This window comes from Lepidochelys olivacea (genome assembly GCF_965140295.1).
Source record: "Lepidochelys olivacea isolate rLepOli2 genome assembly, chromosome: 3".
Lineage (NCBI taxonomy): Eukaryota > Metazoa > Chordata > Testudines > Cheloniidae > Lepidochelys > Lepidochelys olivacea.
This window is the reverse complement of record NC_140413.1, coordinates 143,897,310-143,919,029: the sequence shown is the minus strand read 5'-3', so window position 1 is coordinate 143,919,029 and position 21,720 is coordinate 143,897,310. Positions and strand designations below refer to the sequence as shown.

The window sequence follows — 21,720 nt, the reverse complement described above, 5'->3', positions numbered from 1 at the left end:
ACTTGACCTACATTAACATTGTTTGATGTAATAAGACATTTGGGGAATGTCCTGTGGATTCTAAACATGTATATTTGTTTAAAAGCCAGCACTCCTTGTCAGTGATTCTCTTAATCCATTTTTAAGGAGTCAAATATTTTGAAAGATCGGAGGGGGATAAAAAAGTAGTACAAAACATAAAAAGCAGCACAGGTGAGTAAAATGCTATTCCTACAGCTGTTCCTCACATCAGTGATCCCAGTACACAAACATGTATGTACACACCCAAGTTGTTTTCAAGGACATTTTAACACAGGGAAAGGAAGGGAATCCATGTAAATGGACGACAACAACTCTGATAGGGAAATAAATTTTATTTTCAAGCTTAGAGGATATTTACAAACAATGGATGTATAAAAATATAAAAAAAGTACTTGACAGTGTCCTTTTGAGGCTACAAATTTTACTTGAGCTTTTTCTAGCATCAACATAGCACTATTTCTTGCATGAATGCAACTTCTTAATTCAAAACAGGTTAATGATTATGTAGCATTGGGTACAAATTCATCTGGAGCAACTGATTATTATAACTCCAGATTCTTAGTCAGTGACTTAAAGCTTAAAATTTAATAAAAAAGGTTTTAGGCTTTCATTAAAAAAGTTAGAGTGCAAGCTATGCAATTCATTTCATGGCTTGTAAAATGTGTGTGATAACTATCAAAGTAATACAAATGTTCCAGTTATTTTTCATCTTAAGCATCAAGCCACAACAGGGTGTGTATTGCTACAGTACTGGCCCATGCCATACGCATTCTGGGGCTTGAAGTATTTTACTTATCTTAATAGTGTACCAGTGATCCAGGAATGCACACACTTAATTTATCGCTATTGGAAGATGGCTACTTAATTCTAAAATTCAGTAGTTTTAAAATCATGGGTGAGGATTTTAAACATATCCTACTGCTATGGAATTCACTATAGAAGAATTAGAGAAAAGGGCAACAAATTTGGAGCACACTTTTACTACTAATTTGAATGTTTGTTTCCAATGCATGGGGAGGGGGGGTGAATCCTCAACTACCTGCTTCCAACCCCAGGAGTCCAAATGGCTCCAAAAGCCAGTTTCAATTCCCATTTTGTTTTTAAACCTAAATTGGGAATACTGAAGAGGTCTCATTTTGTGTTTTAAAATAGAAACAGACTTTACAGGGGGTGGAGGGAAGGCAGTTAGGCCTCTTCCTCCTCCATGGATACCATCCTCTCCTCCAACCCTGCTAAGAACATAAGAACAGCCATACTGGGTCAGACCAAAGGTCCATCTAGCCCAGTATCCTGTCTTCCAACAGTGGCCAATGCCAGGTGCCCCAGAGGAAATGAACAGAACAGGTCATCAAGCGATCCATCCCCTGTGGCTCATTCCCAGTTTCTGGCAAACAGAGGCTAGGGACACCATCCCTGTCCATTCTGGTTACAAGACCCGCCAAAAGCTATTGTGCTTTTCAAGCAACTGACCTGCTTTAAAGATGTTTCTTTAAATGTAACTGGAAGCCCTGAAATGCCTCAACTCAGCAATGTAAAATCGAAGTTTGAAAGCCCAACCATGTCTGAAGCACTACAGCCGTAAGAGGCATGGTGCCCAAATTTCAGAGATGCTAAAGAAATGGTGGCAGCTAGAAGAGAGTGTCACTTCCCTCTTAAAACCTGGCTGTGACAAACTTTACAGGAAATTAGGCCAACACTAATCCAATGATTTCACAGGTGATCAGGCTACGTCAAAAATTAAAACTACCATTACATTAGCCTACAAGGTGTTTCAATACTCTCTGTGGAGGGACCAATCCTGAAATGAGGCTGCAAGGTTAAGAGGGCAGATTCTGCCTCCTACCACAATTCCTTTATACTCTTCCAGCACCACAAAAGGAGAAAACAATCTCCTGGAGAATTCCCCAAATGCAGGAGTGGTATGGGCAGCTCTATGCCAACCCCCTGAACAAATCTCAGAATAGAGGCATGGCCTTGCAAGGCAAGAGTGTGTCAGGGTGGAATGGCCAGAAGGCTTTGACACTGGTGGCTGGAGGGATTCTGCCAAACATTAGAGCAGTCCCAGGAGTAGGGCAGTATCCCAGATGTGCAAAGGCAGCACCTTGTATTTCCCACTGGTGAAGGTATAGTACAGAATCTGGCCGTAAGGTTTTAGTTGCTAACAGCCTAGATACCTATAAAATGCAGCGGCTAGGCTAAAGGAAGCCAAGCAGGTAGAGAGTCAATTATGGGCCCTGTTCTTCCTTCAGATACACTTAGGTAGTTTCCACCAACTTCATTGCCAGTTCACTTATGTATCTAAGAGCAGCTGAAACTCTGAAGCAACCACGTATTTTCATGATGATTTTCCATCAGTCCAGGCACAAAAGTCTACTCTCCCACCATGATTTTGATAATTACAATTAAAAATATTTTAGTCAGCCTACAAAAAAAATTACCTCACCTAGAAGAGTAAGGAGACCCCAAAGGCTTCAATTACCTTTGCAGCTGAAACCTACAGAATTTACATTTTAAAAAACCATAATAAGGACATTACCCAAAGCCAAGTTCTTATTAGCTAGTTGGACCTATCTGTGATATGCATAGTCTTGCATCAACTTCCAATAATACATGGCTGAAATTTCCTCAGAAACTCACAACTAAGTAAATGGAGGCCTCCATTTAATATAGTGGGCATAAAGCTTTCTTCTTGAAACATGGCAGACTTTAACTGCCAAACTATCTTCCTGCACCGTCATTTCAGAAGGAAACTTCTGCTTCCCTTTCCATGTGGCCACAGTTCTCAAGATGTGGCTGGGTATGTTTAAATGGAAGTTTCTGTTAAGAAGCTGAATTAAGAATTGGTTTAGGGCTCCTAATTCAGTTTCATAATCTGTAAAGTTTAGGAAGTGGGGAAAGGGTGGAATTGCAGGTTAAAGACTGGAAGGCAAAAAGTGGTAGGCTGAAATAGGAGGCAATGCTTCTTCCTCCTGTTAGTTCATGAATCCAGCTGCCCTTTTGGCAACAGTTTGTGGCGCTACAGCCCCTTTAACTCATGCTCAATTTTGATTTTTTTCAACAGGATTCCTAATTTAGTTTGTTCAACAGAAAATGGGGATCGAGAGTTGCTATCAGTCCACAAACTACTGCAGACAGGCTGAGCCCGGGGAACCTAAAATGAACATAAAATATGTTTTTAAAAGTTATTCAACAGTGGAAGGATATGCTACATAAAAGTGGGTATGCTATCTGTGCACTACTTTGGTGGTTTTAAGACAAAACGCCTTTGGTACACACCCAAGACACATGCCAATCTTGCATATTAATACACACCCTGTTGTGGTTTATTGCTCTATTGTAACAGACAATGTTGAGGGCTACCATAGCTTTTTGATTGTCAGTTAGCATTCAACAGAAATATGAAATCTGGTGTTACTATCTTATCTTCAGAGAAAGATCCTTCAATTCTACCAGGGCAAAGAAAGTCAACTGCTTAAACAGTGGCAAATGAGCATGTTCCTTTACCTTGATTGTTTTAGCATACCTGTCAAACAACATTCAATCTTTTAAATTAGTCCTAATCCAGCATTTTCTGTTGTATTTGGTCAAGGTATACGGTTTTGATTTCTTTTTACAGCCTCTTCCACAATGTACAAACTAGGAAAGTGGAGATGTATCTAAATACCAGAAAACAGTATTCTATGGCTTAGTAAATAAGGGACAAGGAAACCATAAAAAAATTGTTTCATTATTGCATAGGCTACAAAAAACACAGAAAACTCACACCATGCATTCAGTTTGTATGCATTACACCTCAGTAACATCATCTGTAACCATACAGCTAGTGAAATGTTACCCAAGTTGCTTATCCCATTGCCAGATCACATTTCATAGTTCAAGAAATTAGAGATGAAGAAAAACTTGTTAGGTCATTTTGCCCAGCCACCTGCCAGTGCAGGATTCTTCATGGTTTTGTAGACTGAATCATCTGAACAACATTCAAAGAGCAATATGGGTCCAGAAAAGTATCAACATCAGTTTCTATCTGAAGCACCTTTCCGTAATGAAGTTAGCATGGCGAATATTAAGGGTCTTCTTCCATATCATCTGGATTGGGGGCCATAATGAAATGTTTGGGGTACACAAGGTTGTGTTCATAAGCATGTTCTTCCCAGCGAGCATCATCACTCTCATGGGTAATGTAACGCTCTCCAATGCGAGTTTCAAACTCTCTAAGATCAAGCCAAGTCTGATAATCCTTTAAAAAAATTAAGGCAAATGGTTTATGAAACCCATAGCAGCACAACAGTCATAGAAATCAAGTTAGCAATTCAATACTTACACTTTAATATGACTAGGTGACTACAGTCAACAAGATATAGTGCAAAACCAAACAGGATTAGGTTCACCTGAAGGGGCTTGAGTTGAAATAAGTTAAATCCCTCTGATTTCAGTGAAAGTACTACATACAGTTTATGAAAATGTAATGATTCCAAGACAGACATTTTTCAGATATATGTAAAAATGCTGTCCTTTCAGTTTAAATAGTAATTCCATCAAATAATTGAGTGGGTTTTCCCTCAGAGTTCTCGTCTGTCTGTGTGCAAAATTGTGAGATTATGTAGTTGTCAGAGATCAGAAAGTAAAAGGGACCCAAGTGAAAACTGAACCAACACTTTCCTTCTACAAGCACCCCTCACCTCATCTTGCCTCTTCTAAAATGAGTTATGGTATAAATTCTGCTTTAATTCTCTACTTGAGAACAAATAGCTTCTCACTCTGCCATGTATTTCAGGTGGAGTTGAGTGTTGATAATTGGCAATACTAAGGGAATGAACTCTCCATACCACTACCAGATATACAGTAAAGAGTAAAAGCTGAGACACAGAAAAATTAACAGTATCGTAGAGAACAAGAGGGCAAGATAAGATTCTGAAGGGCAGGGGGAAGGAACACAAGGAGATGGGCAGAATCCCAGAGGTGGGAAGGGGAGATAGGAAGGACACAGTAGGTAAGCATGGTCAATGAGGCTCAGTTCTCTCTCAGATTAATTCTAGTTGCCATCTTCATGGATATCCATTGTAAGATATTTTCATAATGTTGCAGTAAAAACAATCTTTACAAAGCCTTCGCACTACTTAATTCAAAATGTGATTCACTTAAAGGACAGTTACACACAGCTTTTATAGAAAACGAAGTGGGCAATAGCTCTTACCTGTAGCCAGGGGTGACTAAGAGATTTGTCAACACTATAACGCTTTCTCATCTTCACTTGAAGTAAATTGTTTATTAAATCAGTGGCTGGGGGAAAAGCCACAGAACAAACAAATTATCAAAAATTCTACAGTATAAATACAAATCTGTCATCTCTAATGTAGTTTACATGCAACTTTGAAATTGAAGTGTTAACTAAAATATATACACAATGTAGATTATGTGAATCTTAGGCAAGCCAATGGTCTTTACAGTAAATTTTAACTCATGTTAGGAGAAAGCCAGAAAGCCAGTATTTGTTTTAAAAAAAAAAAACACTACTCAAAACCGAGTTTACTGATTTACTCCAAATTTAATTTATTGATTTCAAATTTACTGTTAAAAATAATGTACTAATGTGAGGGTAAAATCCTAGTCCGACTGAAGTCAATGGAAGCTTTACCAATATTGGTCCTAAATTAATAGGGGTAAAGTTTTCAAAATGACGAGGGTACTTAAGAACCTACGTCTCATCAGAAGTCAATGAGATTTAGGCTCCTCAGCCACTTAGACTCTTTTGAAAAGTTCTTTTTAAAGTGTTCTCTCTCAACAGTAAGTTCCCACCATTACACACTACTGTCAGGCATCCCTCCAGGTCTTATGTATATACACCACTTATTTTATTATCATCGTGAATTTCACAGCTAGAGATAAGCCCATGCTAAAACCCCAGGTCGGAACAACCTTGAAGCCTGCTAACATTTGGATCCAGATCTGAATATCTTCACTCACCCCTATTTCGTTATTGCACTGGATCAGACTGTTTGGATCCAGAATTCTAGTTATATGCATGCCTATGTTTCAAGTGATCAGTCCCAACAGATAGCTATGCCAGATTTAACTTGTCATTAGCTTTCATGAAGAGTACACATCTTTACCTCCAGCCCACCACTTTCTACACCCAGTAGAAAAGTTAGCTAAACCCACATTTGGTGAGTTTATACAATAAGCCATTCTGTCAAGTTCTATCAACAGCTTTCTGAAATCTAGTTATATCTATTGGTTCTCCCTTTTCTCTAGACCGATTTTTAAATGTAATCCCACCTGACATTGTTTATCTTTCACAAATTCATGCTGGTTCACACCTATGATGTTAGCCTTTACCAAAGAGTCATTCAGCTGTCAATTTTCACATTCGTGTCTGAATCAAACTCATAATGCAATTCAAAAATACCTGAATTCCAAAGTGTTAATGTATATAAAATACTATAAAAAACAAGATCTCAAAAAGCAAAAGCTCTCTTGAATTTCTTTACCTTCACTAGAAATTTCCTTCCAGGGGTTCGGTGGATACATAAATGCTGCATTTTGGATTTGGTCATTTATATCTTCATCCTCATTAAATGGGAAGGTACCACTAAGGCTCACATAGACAATAACTCCCACTGACCACATATCCAGAGAGCGATTGTAACCTTTACTCCGGAGTACTTCAGGAGCAAGATAAGCAGGGGTTCCAACCACAGAGCGCCTGAAAGACTTCTCTCCTATGATGCGTGCAAAACCAAAGTCACACAGCTTCACCTATAAATAAATACAGCACTGTTAACTGAAAAATCTCTGGCAGATCTCACAGAGGAGCAACTGTCCAAACAAAAAGTATGGTATCAGGCATCACAGATTTGCCGTCATTTAACTATTGCTTGCACTGGACAAACTGAAGCAAAAAGCAGTTAGTCCTATTCCTTCAGTGATGTCTCCCTTTACATAGTTGACTTTGGAAACTTACTAGCAAACTTGAGAAAAAACAGTTACTAAACTCTTCTGTAACTGTTGTTCTTTGAGATGTGTTGCACGTGTCCATTCCACTTCACATGTTGTCAAGGTTCCTCCCCCACTCTGAACGCTAGGGCACAGATGTGGGGACCTGCATGAAAACCTCCTAAGCTTATCTTTACCAGCTTAGGTCAAAAACTTCCCCAAGGTACAAAATATTCCACCCTTTGTTCTTGGATTGGCCTCTACCACCACCAAACAAATACTGGTTACTGGGGAAGAGCTGTTTGGAAACGTCTTTCCCCCCAAAATACTTCCCAAAACCTTGCACCCCACTTCCTGGACAAGGTTTGGTAAAAAGCCTCACCAATTTGCATAGGTGACCACAGACCCAAACCCTTGGATCTGAGAACAATGAAAAAGCATTCAGTTTTCTTACAAGAAGACTTTTAATAGAAATAGGAGTAAATAGAAATAAAGAAATCCCCTCTGTAAAATCAGGATGGTAGATACCTTACAGGGTAATTAGATTCAAAACACAGAGAATCCCTCTAGGCAAAACCTTAAGTTACAAAAAAGATACACAGACAGAAATAGTTATTCTATTCAGCACAATTCTTTTCTCAGCCATTTAAAGAAATCATAATCTAACACATACCTAGCTAGATTACTTACTAAAAGTTCTAAGACTCCATTCCTGGTCTATCCCCGGCAAAAGCAGCATATAGACAGACAGAGCCCCTTTGTTTCTCTCCCTCCTCCCAGCTTTTGAAAGTATTTTGTCTCCTCATTGGTCATTTTGGTCAGGTGCCAGTGAGGTTACCTTTAGCTTCTTAACCCTTTACAGGTGAGAGGAGCTTTCCCCTGGCCAGGAGGGATTTCAAAGGGGTTTACCCTTCCCTTTATATTTATGACACGTCTAGCCCACTTCAGGTATGTGCACACCCACTGCACCAGAATCAGAGATTTTTCCTATAGTGGTACCTGTCGGGGCAACACATTCACCCTCTGCTGCCTCGTGATGGCATAAAGCCACCCCACACCCCTTTGGTTCCTCCTTACCGGAGAGACTCTGCTATAGAGGGGAAAGGGGAGGGTCATGGAATGGACACGTACAAAACATCTCGAAGAACAACAGTTACAGAAGAGTTTTATAACTATTTTGTCTTCGAGTGATTGCACACATCCATTTCACTTCAAGTGATTCACAAGCAGTTCAATCTGGAGGTGCATTTCAGAGTCTACCTGAAAAAGAACTGAAGGACTACTCGTCCAAACTAGGCATCATTTCTGGAATGCTGAGATACAGAGTAATAAGTTATAAAGGTGTATGCCGATAACCAAGTCACCATCCTACATATGTCTATTATGGGCACTTGAGCTAGAAAAGCTGCAGAAATCGCCCGAGATCTTGCTGAGTTTGCTACCACCCCGCTTGTCAGGGTTATTTTGACAATGTCACAACACATACGTAAGAGGAAATCCATGATGAGATTCTCTGTGCTGAGACTAGAAGGGCCCTCATCCTGTCTGAAACTGCTAAAAGTTGGGATGCCAACCTAAACAATTTGGTTATGTCCAAGTAAAAACCTAACGCCCTTCTGACATCCAAAGTATGGAGTGTCTCTTCATCCTTATGAGATTGGGGCTTAGGAAAGGAAGTTGTAAATTATATCACTTGATTGAGGTGGAATTTTGATATTACTTTAGGCACAGATTTCGGATGTGCACGTAACTTTGTCCTTATAAAAGATTGTGTAAGGAGGGTCAGCTACCAAGGCTTGTAATTCCCCCACTCTTCTCCCAGAGGTAATAGCTATCAAAAAGGCTACTTTCATGGATAGATGAAGTAAAGAGCAGGTTGCCATCAGTTCAAAGCGTGGACCCATCAACTTTGTTAACACTAGATTTGAGCCCTAAAGATATAGCCACCTGGAGATATAACCTGTCCAGACTCTTTAAGAACACTGGATTAGAGAATACTGAGTGGCCAGTGATTGGAAACTGGAGATAGCTCCCAGATGGTACCAATGGATAGGCCTTGTTGTTTCAGGCAGAACAAGTAATCCAAGACATGGTGGAAAGAGGCCCAGACTGGAAAACTTCTTTCTGCTATGACCATAAAGAAAATCATTTTCACTTAAACAGAAAAGTATATTGACTAGGTTTTCAGCTACTCAGGAAGATGTTTCATACATTCTCTGAACACACTGCCTCTTAAGGCATTAACTATAGAGCATCCAAGCCATAAGATGGAGAGCAGACAGGTTGTAATGCAGTGAGTCGACTGTGGTCCTGCAAGATCAGGTTAGGTTCTGATGGTAGTGTCAAAAGAGCCCTGATAAGAGGCTCTGCAGACTGGAGAAAAAAGTTACCTACTTTTCGTGACCATTGCTCTTCAAGATGTGTTGCTCATGTCCATTCCATTCTAGGTGTGTGCGTGCCCACGTGCCTGGTCATCGGAGATTTTTGCCTTAGTGGTATCTGTAGGGTCGGCAGTGGCCTCGATCTTTTGGAGGCAGCTGGCTCCTTCAAGACACATTGCCCATGCTTCTTCCTTGATACCAGGGAAGGGGAATAGCACAGAGTCTCCGCAATGTACTGAGGGGCACTTCTGACAGAGGCAGAAGTACTTGACGTCCACCCCTTTGGTCCAAGGCTTGAAGTTTCTACAGATATGGGAACAGTCTGAGATGCGACCCTCACCGAGGCACTTTAGACTGCTGAGGGTCACTTATCAGACTTCTTGCAGCCAATGCAAGCCTTAAAGCCCATGTACCAGGAGTTGGCACCCAGAACAAGCAGGAACTGACAATCTAAGCAAAACTAAGCTAAATAATCATAAAACTTTACTCTAAAGGTCTAACTATTGATGAGTACACGAACTATATACAAGAAAAATTCCCTGAAAAAGAGAATATTAGCAACCCCACCGATCATGGGTGTTTAGAAGGGACTGAAGAGGGTCAGGGGCGGCTCTGCCCATTATATAATTGTGCAGCAGCATGAAGCAACAGAGGGCACATGTACCACCCTGATGGATACCGGTAAGGGAAAAATCTCCGACTCTGGCACACTTGGCTGGCACCTGAAGTAAAATGGACATGTGCAATCACTCAAGGAACATCGCAAAAAGAAAAGCAGTACTTGTGGCACCTTAGAGACTAACCAATTTATTTGAGCATAAGCTTTTGTGAGCTACAGCTCACTTAATCGGATGTGAAGTGAGCTGTAGCTCACGAAAGCTTATGCTCAAATAAATTGGTTAGTCTCTAAGTTAAGTGAGCTGTAGCTCACAAAAGCTTATGCTCAAATAAATTGGTTAGTCTCTAAGGTGCCACAAGTACTCCTTTTCTTTTTGCAAATACAGACTAACACGGCTGTTACTCTGAAACCTGTCAAAGAACATCTACACTTATTCAATAAATCAGTACACAAAATACATAGATAATTCATAACCTCTTGCCACCAGGTCCTTTTAATTTAACTGTGGTAAACTCTTCTAGAACTTAGTTGTACTAATACATCTTAAGTCTCCTGGACAGTTGCATTGCAATATCTGAATTTATATTTCAGAGAACAGAATATACTCTTTTGGTTTTAGATTAAATAGATTCTAAGGCTAGAAGGAACCAAGTAATCTGAACTCCTGTATAATACAGGCCACAGAATTTCACCCAGTTACCCCTCTAGCCCCAACTGTTTGTTTGACTAATGCATGCTTTCCAAAAAGGCATCCTGTGTTGATTTGAAGACAGTGAGAGATGGGGTCTCCACCACATTTATTGGTAGTTTGTTCCAATGTTAATCAGCCTCATAGTTAAAGAAAATTGTGTCTTATTTCCTATTTGAATTTGTCTGGTTTAAACTTTCAACCGTTAGTTCTTGCTATGCCTTTTACTGCTAGATTAGAGTCGTTTAATACCTGGTATTTTCTCCTTGTGAAAGTACTTATAGACTGTAATCAAGTCACCTCTTACTCCTCTAAGATATACCTGAAGCATGAAGATTTCAGTCATTAACTGATTAGGATCAGGAAGAAACTTCCCCTATGGCAAGATTATTCCACAGTTGTCCACTACAAAGTTTCTTGCACCTTCCTCTGAAGCTGCTGCTATGGGCCGCTGTCAGACACAGGACACTGACCTGAAGGATTCACTGATCTGATCCAGATTGGTAATTCCGATGTCCCTACCTGCTTGCTTTGGGAAAATGTATTCTTCCAGCACTCACTGAGGCAGTTGGAAAGGTGGAGGGGTCTTATTCTCTTTGAAGGAGTGAGCAGAGGCTACTACTTACTGAGAGGGACAGTAACATTAGAGCAGGGAAAGTAGAGGTGAAAAACTTCATCCTCAGTGTTCTAAAAGTTGAAAAAAATGTAATAAGGTAACAAAACAGGCAGCTCACATAATTCTAGTTATATTTTGGGTGAAAACATCAGTAACACTGTCCTATGACAGATAATTTTTAAGCTCTAAATCCTATATTTCTTCTTTAGTGGAACAGTGATTTAGGATGAAACATTTGTTATATTTTCACTCACCTGAGGGAATGGTTCTGCTGATGCTAGCAGTACATTTTCTGGTTTTAAATCACAGTGTACAATATTCTTGAAGTGTAAATTCCTCAAAGCAACAAGTATCTACAAAAGAAGGAAAGGTATTTTCAAAATGATTAGGACTGTAAGTGTCTAAGCACCAAAGATCAGACACAAAGTTGTACAATAATTTTGAACTGTACAGACTTCTACAATTTTGCTGTGCTTTCACATTGTGCAAGTGCTATTTTTTTTCCTGATCAAAATCACGATTAGTGTTAATTTTGTTTGGGGAAGGGCAGTTTTTGAATATTTTTATACCACACATGCACCTTTATGAAAACTTAATTTGAGGTGTCTCCTTTAAAACATAACCAATTACACCTCTAGGGAAAAAACGTGAAAACTGTCACCTAGGATGAGAGTCTGAATTCTCATCAGTTCAACTTCCATTAAATACAAAGTCTACCGTTAAAGCTTTGTCTTCTTTAAATAATGATTGAATCTAGGCAATACCTTGGCCTAAATTCTACTCACACCAGTTTAAGAAACCAAAATCTGGCCCCTTTTCTTCAGAGAAGCAAACAGAGATGGAATACCAACCTGGGTGACCATGAACTTAGTGATTCGTTCTGGTAGCCGACTCTTCTCACTTGAAAGAATCATCTCCAGCATATCTCCATGCAACTTTTCCATCACAACAAACACCCGTTCTGGGGTTTCAAACATACATTCCAGGTTTACAATCCCAGGGTGGTGCAAATTCTAGAGAGTTACAAAATTCACATGAAGAACAAAAGAGATATAGCACTGATTAAACAGTTGGAAAATTACACTTATCCTGAGCTACAAAATCAGAAAGGATATACAAATGGAGAATTAGGGATTAGAAACAAAGGGTATGAGGCAGAAGGCATTTCAAGGTGGCAAGATTTAACAAAAGAAATGTGCCAATTGCCAGTATTAAGATTACTTTTGTCTTGAAAGGGAAATTATATCTGAAGTGGACAATTTTGTATATGATACAATCAGACAGGAATATAAAGGAAAAGAGCAAACATTTGTATGGATTGATGGGCAAGTCATGCAATCAACAGAACAGAAGTCACATGAATTTCAGCTGCTGCCTGTTGCTTCAGGGTGGCCCCAGGAAGCCTAAGTATATCTTCTCCCTCGGTCCGTGCTGGCAGTAAGTAGACAGCTGCTAACAATAAGCTGACAACTCTGCTACCAGCTGCTCACAGACTCCCTGTCTTTCAGAGCCCCCTCTAACAGCTGGGCTCAGATTTCAAGGATTCGGTCTTATGCCCAGCTCAGTAAAGCACTTAAGCACATGCCATAGAATCACAGAAATAATCTTTTCCTTTGACAGGACACAAAGCTTAAATGTGGATTTTATTTAAAATTTATTTTGTACCTGCAGAATGGCAACTTCATTGCGAAGCTGACTTTCCTGTTTTGTAGGGAATCTCATCTTATCAATGACTTTAATAGCCACATCCCGTCCAGTCTTCCTATGTTTTCCTAACAGAAAAGCAGTACCACCCATCAAACAGCAGAAAATCATTCATTAACAAAATTACAGTTGAAAGCTTTCCTCTTTGTGGAAATGGGTACTTTTTTCACAATCATAAATGTTAATACACATCTGAGTTGAAAATTGTAACTGAGATATGAATGTAAGTATGACAGTAAGTACTCTCAATCCTGAAATGCAGGATTCTTCTGCAGCATAAATTTAAAGTGACTGTCGCTTTGCTGTCCAATCTGTGCATTGATACTAAATATATTAGGTGAATTTCACCCCATGCAGATGACCTGCAAAAGACCTATGCACCATTAAGTGTCACATAAGCCCATAAAATCCTGGCCTCTTCTATGCTGATGCTCAGGGTGAGATGGAAAAAGGTGTAAGGATTCTTCTCTCCTGTTGTCCCAGCAGCCAAAGGATACTTCCACAGTGTGCAGGAATGTGCTAGAAGGTACATCCAGCTAATTCACTGGCTGGCATGCCATATGCCCAACAGGGTATAGTCTACATGAAGAGGGATACAGTAGCCCAAAGCAGGTGTGCTGCCATCTGAAAGCTCTAAATGACTGGTAGGGAAAACCGGCTGATCGGGGGTGTGGGTGTGTGATGTTTCACCTCAATAGAAAACATTATACCCTACACAGACAGGATGTCTCAAATGCTAATCGGCAGCTGCCCACCCAGCACCCCCACCCATGCTCAGTTGTTTCCTGTAATGTCAGGATTAACCCCTCAATGAAGAGGGCAGGTTAATGAGGTCAGACACAGAAGGACCTTAGTAATCTAACATACATCAATGTTAAATCTAGAATGAGATTGTAACAAAAACAAAAGGGAATGTCTGCTCAGTGAAAGTGCTGAAAAATATTTTAGAAAAATGTATAAAATACACAGAAAAGTCCACAGCTATAGTATAAGAGGCACAGAGAATACTACGGTGCACTGCTAGACAAATACTACAAGGAGGTCAAACTACTGCTATATAAACAACCTAGCTAGACCTCACCTGGAGTTCTGTATTCAGGACTGGTGGTCATGGCTTAGTAATTGCTCCTGAAGGTTGTTGCATGGAGCAATCAACATAATGTACCTGCCTTAAAGATTTACATGATGAATAAATGGTTAAAAAAAGGGCTTATTTCCACTGGACAAAATGAAGTAGACTTAATGGAGGCCTGACTGAAGTTCCAAATGGCAACAAAGTAGCCAAACAGACTTCATAGTTGAAAAGTAAAAACAATTAAATCAGATTAGAAGAGACTAATACAATGAAAAGCTTGCAATATATCCTGGGCTGACAGAAGAAATGGCATAAAGGTTGAAATCCTTCCAAGGATTTTAGGAGATCTGTTTTGAGGCATCCAGTATCAATACCAAATAAAACCCGCGGATGACATACAGCAATTCTTAAAATGACATAAATTATAGCCACCTGTAAGGGTTAAATATATATATATAAAATTCAAAGGAAGAGGTTCTAACTCCACTAAACATCACATTATACCAAAATGCCACAAAAATAAAGTCAATAGTGGACTAGACATATTCCTTCTGGATACTGGACTTGATTAAAGAACCAGGAGACAATATTTGGTTAAGTAAAGAGAACAAACTGGAGCTGTGCTCACACACAGGTGAAGGATTAACATTAAATACTCTATGTGGGTTCAAAATGGCTTTAAACATAGCCCTTTGATATGGTATTGCTGTCAAATCATACACCAGTAAGAGATCACCCAAATTTCCTCCCTAACCCCACAAAAATGTTAACACCTTTTAGAAATTAAAGGTAATGTGAATAAAGGGGCAAACAGAAAGAAAAGCTAGATATCAATACCTCAAAATGTATTTGATTTTCAGTATCTACAAGTTCAAAATTTTGTCCTACATTCTGCAAAAAAGCAAAAATTTCTCATATACCTAGAGCATCCTATTGGTTTAATTATTTCTGTGAGAAATTTTCTAAAAATACGGGAACACAAAAATGAAACCAAAAGTATTTTATTCACTGTATGTTAACTAGAAGGTTGTATATCCAAATTTTAAATGAATAAGAATATTCCTATTTATGGTATAATGGTTACCAGATCCAATCTATGAACTGTTGGCAATAAATAGTGAAGCAGTGTTGATTCCAGGATGTTAGCAAGAGAAGGTGGATGACGTAATACCTTTTATTGGACCAACTTCTGTTTGTGAGACAGACAAGCTTTCAAGCTTACACAGAGCTCTTCTTCTGGAGACAAAAAGCTCTGTGTAAGCTCAAAAGCTTGTCTCTTTTCATCAGAAGCTGGTCCAATAAAATATTACCTCACCCAACTTTGTCTCAGCAATAAATAGATCAATGCAGTCAGAACGTAAGACTTTGGTTATATTCTCTTTTCTTGCGCTCCCATTTTCTTTGTGATTTTAGTATCTTAAATGTGTTACAGCATGCATGCATGGTGTAAATGGTGGCGTGAACTAAAAAAGAATTTGGACAAATGCTTCATACAAGCATTAAACACATTGGCTAAAAGAAGTATTGAACCAAGGAGTAATTGTTGTAAACATCAAGATGAGTTTCTATACAAAGGACAGCATAATTCTGGGAGTAGATCAAAAAATGATAAACAGGGAAAACTGTCTAATTCTGTCACAATCTCTCTTTCCCACCCCACAATCTGAACTTAAAAGAGAATCCTTACACAAAATGTCATGCTACCACTTTCCATGGAGTCCAGATGCAAAATAAATTTCTGTCAAGAATGGTGGACAGCTACCAGCCCATCAACTTATATCTCCATCACAAAATTTTCAGAGTAAGAAGAGTATTAATAGCACAACTAATATACAGAAGAATTAAAGTTTCCATGCTTTCTAGACAATGGAGGCAAAATGGAAAGGACGTTTTCTTTCTTTACATTGACTGTTTAATTACTGGTTTCAGAGTAGCAGCCGTGTTAGTCTGTATTCGCTAAAAGAAAAGGAGTACTTGTGGCACCTTAGAGACTAACAAATTTATTTGAGCATAAGCTTTCGTGAGCTACAGCTCACTTCATCAGATACATTCAGTGGAAAATTCAGTGGGGAGATTTATATACACAGAGAACATGAAACAACGGGTGTTACCATACATACTGTAACAAGAGCGATCACTTAAGGTAAGAAATTACCAGGAAGGGGGGGGGAAGAAGGAGGAAACCTTTTGTAGTGATAATCAAGGTGGGCCATTTCCAGCGGTTGACAAGAATGTCTGAGTGGACACAGTTGGCAACAGGCTTTGTTGCAAGGATAGGTTCCTGAGTTAGTGGTTCTGTTGTGTGGTTGCTGGTATTTGCTTCAGGTTGGGGCCTGTCTATAAGCAAGGACTGGCCCGTCTCCCAAGATCTGTGAGAGTGATGGGTCGTCCTTCAGGATAGGTTGTAGATCCTTGATGATGTGTTGGAGAGGTTTTAGTTGGGGGCTGAAGGTGATGGCTAGTGGCGTTCTTTTATTTTCTTTGTTGGACCTGTCCTGTAGTAGGTAACTTCTGGGTACTCTTCTGGCTCTGTCAATCTGTTTCTTCACTTCAGCAGGTGGGTATTGTAGTTGTAAGAATGCTTGAGAGAGATCTTGTAGGCGTTTGTCTCTGTCTGAGTGGTTGGAGCAAATGCAGTTGTATCATAGAGCTGGGCTGTAGACAATGGATCGTGTGCTGTGGTCTGGATGAAAGCTGGAGGCATGTAGGTAGGAATAGCAGTCAGTAGGTTTCCGGTATAGGGTGATGTTTACGTGACCATCGCTTATTAGCACCGTAGTGTCCAGGAAGTGGATCTCTTGCGTGGACAGGTCCAGGCTGAGGTTGATGGTGGGATTGAAATTGTTGAAATCATGGTGGAATTCCTCAAGGGCTTCTTTTCCATGGGTCCAGATGATGAAGATGTCATCAATGTAGCGCAAGTAGAGTAGGGGCATTAGGGGACGAGAGCTGAGGAAGCATTGTTCTAAGTCGGCCATAAAAGTGTTGGCATACTGTGGGGCCATGCGGGTACCCATAGCAGTGCCGCTGATTTGAAGGTATACATTGTCCCCAAATGTGAAATAGTTATGGATGAGGACAAAGTCACAAAGTTCAGCCACCAGGTTAGCTGTGACATTATCAGGGATACTGTTCCTGACGGTTTGTAGGACATCTTTGTGTGGAATGTTGCTGTAGAGGGCTTCTACATCCATAGTGGCCAGGATGGTGTTTTCAGGAAGATCACCGATGAATTGTTGTTTCCTCAGGAAGTCAGTTGTGTCTCGAAGATAGCTGGGAGTGCTGGTAGCGTAGGGCCTGAGGAGGGAGTCTACATAGCCAGCTCAAATAAATTTGTTAGTCTCTAAGGTGCCACAAAGTACTCCTTTTCTTTTTGTTTAATTACTGTTCTTTTGCCTCCTTTCTTGCTTTCTGATAGGTGGAGTCTTAAAAGGTAACAATGATTCTTCTCTGGGAAGAGGAGACATGAAATGGAAGAAAACTAGCAAGACTGTTCAGATGATTTTGTCTTGTTTCCAGAATTTCATTTGCTCATGATTTCACATTACAAACAAATAATATGTTGTAACTTAAGCATTTTAACATGAAATATTATGGCAGCAGAGCTGTATGTCATTGGGACAACTCAGATATGAGTAATATATGAAATGTGACTGTAGCTAATATACGGACACTAGCCAACTACACCCCAGCATGAGCACATACATAGCAAAAGTTCACAGTAACTTACCTCCATATACAATGCCAAACTGACCGGAACCTAGGACCTCATCAGCAAAGATCTGATATACAGAGCTGATATCCTATTGCATGAAAGAGATAAGCCGCAAACATTAGGAGCAATCAGAGAACAAATGTCCATTTGGAAATTCAATGGTACTGGCTAAATTGTTAATCATGCTTTCAATAAACAGTTTGAAATTAAAGTTGCTTTGGTTATTTTAAAACTATGGGGCAGATTCAAAGCTAATTTAAGTTGTCGTATCTGCCTCATTGTATTTAACACTATGGTGACAGTAAAGAAAATGAATAATTTTGTACTAACTGACATATATACATAACATCCACTTATTATTCTGAATGTCACTGAATATCCGCTCTCTCATTCTTAAAAATTCCAGAACACACTTTTAGTTCAATCTGTTCTGGGTTCTAATAAAGACAGTCAAACAAAAGGTTAAAAACCTGTCTACTAAGATTATTTTTCACTCATATCTCCGGCCCTTAAGTAAATGAAAATATAAAAAATTCAGCCGAAGTATTTGGAGCATAATTGCATCACCTACAAATATAGGTTTCCCATTGTGTGTGCGCATCATTAATTTGGAAATAGATATACAGGGGAAGGAACTTTCTCTAAGGAAATTCTAGTCATTGTATTACATATGATGACACACACTCACCAAAATATCAATTATGTCAATAAGGGAGACTGCTTTTATGTACCTATTGAGAATAGAGAGTTCCATGGCTGTAAAACCTTTAGGTGTTTTCCCTTGACCATTTTATGAGACATTCTTTCTTACTATCAATTGCTTTAAAAGAGTTTGGGTACATAATACTATTTTTGCACATGACTCACCACATTCTCCTGGATCTGGCAATTTGAAACAGAGATGCTAAGAGATAATTCCTCTGCAATAAGAAAGAAAGTATAACACTTTAACAGAATAAAAAGTCAAGTTTTGTTACTGGTTAAAAATCATTTAACAGACTTCTAGCAATGTAGCTAGGGTGAAAGGCTGTGCACTGGTGTTCTGCAGAAAAATATATATTCAGACTCCAAAGTCACATGTTGATTTAGACAAACTGGTCTGGGTTTTGTTTTGTGAAGCAATAGTTCAGGATTAGTAAAATGCCAAAACTGATGGGAAAAGAGGTTAAAGATTAGAACAATTTGTACAAGACCAGGAGCTGGAAACTGAAGATGAAAGTAATTTGCCTACTGCATCGTAAATTGCAGCAATTCTCTGGTAGTGAAACAGAAAAGTAATCAAGTGACAAAGTAAAACAGATCATTTATCTTAACCAAAAGGAATTGTTAGCTGTCTGCAGAGTTAAGGAACTTATATGCAATTAAGTAGGTAAATATAAGCAACCAAGGGAAGGAAAATATCAAGTCAAGCAAGATACAGACGAGCATGATAATTTAGAAAATATTGCCTGTGTAAGTTCTATTCTAAATGTTAGTTTTGTAGATCTGCTGAAGGAGGACATAAATCTGCTAAATTTGAGAGCAAATCTGGAAGACTGATCAGAGACCTCTTCAAGTAAAAGAAGCAGACATGGAAGTTCAGAGCACAGAAAATTTCTACTCTAAGTCTTCAGCAGAGAACCAACTTAGACATGAAGTTTAGGAGTATACCCTCATAATGTACAAGGCAAGAAAATAGACAAAACATAGCAACAATTGCCTTTTCCTTTGTCTTCAGGCTGGAGTCAAACTTCTCAGACAAAAGGACAAAGACCAATCTGCCAAGTGAACTTTCAGAGTATGCTGAACAAATCCCTGGACAATATGAATGTCAGGCATGTTCCAAACCAGAAAGAGCCTTGAACTCTAGGAACACAATTCAAAAGCACAAAGAGAAAGCCTGTTGCTTCCTCTCTTGTCATCAATGCTCCACCCTCAAAGCAAGGCTCTACAGAACTGGCATGGTAACAAATACCAACTCACTGGGACTAGGTTCCTCTGAATATTGTACCTGAACAAGAACCTCTACAGGTTCATGCGTGTCTAATGACTGTCCTCTTCTATTCGAGACTGGTTAGGCCTTAGTTGGGACAAAGTATTCAATTTTGGCCAAGAAACAGTTGAATTCAAGAAGTGAGAAACAAAAATTGTAAGATTTAGAAAATAACATCAAAATATACATAGTCTAAATTGCAGTAAGGATAAAGTAGGTTAAAAGGAAGAGGAACTTTGTAAAATCACCATTACTGGAGATATTTAAGACTACATGTGACACCCATCTATAGAGATGCTTAGAGAGCATGAAATCAGTCCAGTTACCATGCAGGAGGACAGTGATCAACTAACGGCCCCTTCCAGGTAAGCTGATTCATGTATAAAAAACAACATGTAGACTGACAGTTCTCCACTGATCACATATCTGAGGAGACTTAAGAGCATAACTTATTCTACCCAACAACATCATTACTTTACATTCAAAGTACTCCCTCAGAAGCTGCCTATATAAGTTAATTAGCAAGACAAGGTGGGTGAGGTAAGATCTTTTATTGGACCAACTTCTGTTGGTGAAAGAGACAAGCTTTTGAGCCACAGAGCTCATCCAATAAAAGATATTGCCTAACCCACACCCACCTTGACTTTAACATCCAGGACCCGACACAGCTATAACTATACTGTGTACAATTATATGACATAAAAGTTCACTGAATCTACCTCCAGTCTTCTTCCCTCCTACTTTAAGTGAAGCTACACCAACTGGGGAGCTCTGCCTTCTAATTTATTAAAACAAAGACCCGGAGAGCCACCCTTTTTGAGGAACAGTAGTATGTCAGTGATTCATCAATTAAGGGAAGAATCATCTGCAAGCTCCTTACATGCATATATAAACCAAAATACTAAATCGGCAGTGCAGATATGAAAAACGGTGCCTAGAAAACAAATTTCTAAGGATTTTTCACGTGATTTGATGGATGTATGTAGTTGTTAAGCTATCTATGTCCCTTTTATAGACAATTTTAATGTCTATAGTCAGACTGATATTCACTAACTAACAAATGCACTGAAGTCACTGGTTTCCAGGATATATCATGTTATCAAAAGGATTACAAATAATTACTTTTGGCTTTTTAAATACTAAAAAGGGCTTCTGCCTATATTAGTCTCTTAGAGTTAAAACTCAGAAGATGATAGATATATTTAAAAGAATGGTAAAACAGCTATAGTAACCAATCACATTTCACAGAAACAATACCTCTCCATAATTAAATACCAATATGGTGTTTGCTAGATATACATCACACTAATTTGAGAGCATATTTTGTTTTCAGAATATACCTTCACTCATTGATTGAGGGCAGCATCTGAGTATCACTCTGCTGTCGATATCATTACCTACACAGAATAGGTAGGGATTTGATATTGTCAGGGGTAAATTAATTTATCCCAGGATTCCTTGCAAATTTAGTGACACAACAATAGGCGGACGAAGGAGCAGGTGGGCCCCAGCAGTGGACAGCATTGAGGGAGAACTCAAGTGTGGAAGCATAAGCCTGAGCAGGGTAACAGTATGAATGCTGTTGCCAACAGGCTCCAAGGAGGTACTTGGAGAGAATGACCTGGAATATCTGGTGTTCAGTACACCAGGGACAGTGAATCTGATGTGCTGTGTGAAGAAGAAGGGTGAAGAAGGAAGGGTGGTGCCTTTCTTCTGCCTTTTTACAACTTCAGTGCAGAAGGAGTTCATCCCACCACTGGCAGTATTTACATTCCATTATCGGCTCCCTTCCTTGTTCTTACAGCTAGGGTATAACTACAAAGAGGCATTACATATGTGAAAGGGATGAGGGGGACAGTACCACAAAGTATCTGAAATCTCACAAACTTAAAGAAATTTCACTTAAAGTAACAACCCATTTTTTTTTAAAGTTTATATTAAAAGAAGTACTTTAGTCATGATCTGTATTAAATGCATCAGCTACGTGTGACTTTTA

General features: G+C 39.2%; 1 protein-coding gene across 1 annotated transcript in view; it reads right to left on the bottom strand.

Moving 5' to 3' along the window:
- Window positions 1–351: 351 nt before the first annotated feature.
- PRKD3 (protein kinase D3) overlaps window positions 352–21,720 on the bottom strand; it is a 78,950-nt gene continuing 57,581 nt past the window's right edge. Inside the window, exons 12-19 of the mRNA XM_084622911.1 lie at window positions 18,620–18,672; window positions 17,768–17,840; window positions 12,924–13,030; window positions 12,110–12,271; window positions 11,513–11,611; window positions 6,510–6,777; window positions 5,216–5,301; window positions 352–4,258 (exon numbers count right to left, since the gene is read on the bottom strand). Of these exons, the coding sequence (XP_084479037.1) occupies window positions 4,085–4,258; window positions 5,216–5,301; window positions 6,510–6,777; window positions 11,513–11,611; window positions 12,110–12,271; window positions 12,924–13,030; window positions 17,768–17,840; window positions 18,620–18,672 (1,022 nt within the window). The 3' untranslated portion in view covers window positions 352–4,084. The remainder of the gene's footprint in view (window positions 4,259–5,215; window positions 5,302–6,509; window positions 6,778–11,512; window positions 11,612–12,109; window positions 12,272–12,923; window positions 13,031–17,767; window positions 17,841–18,619; window positions 18,673–21,720) is intronic.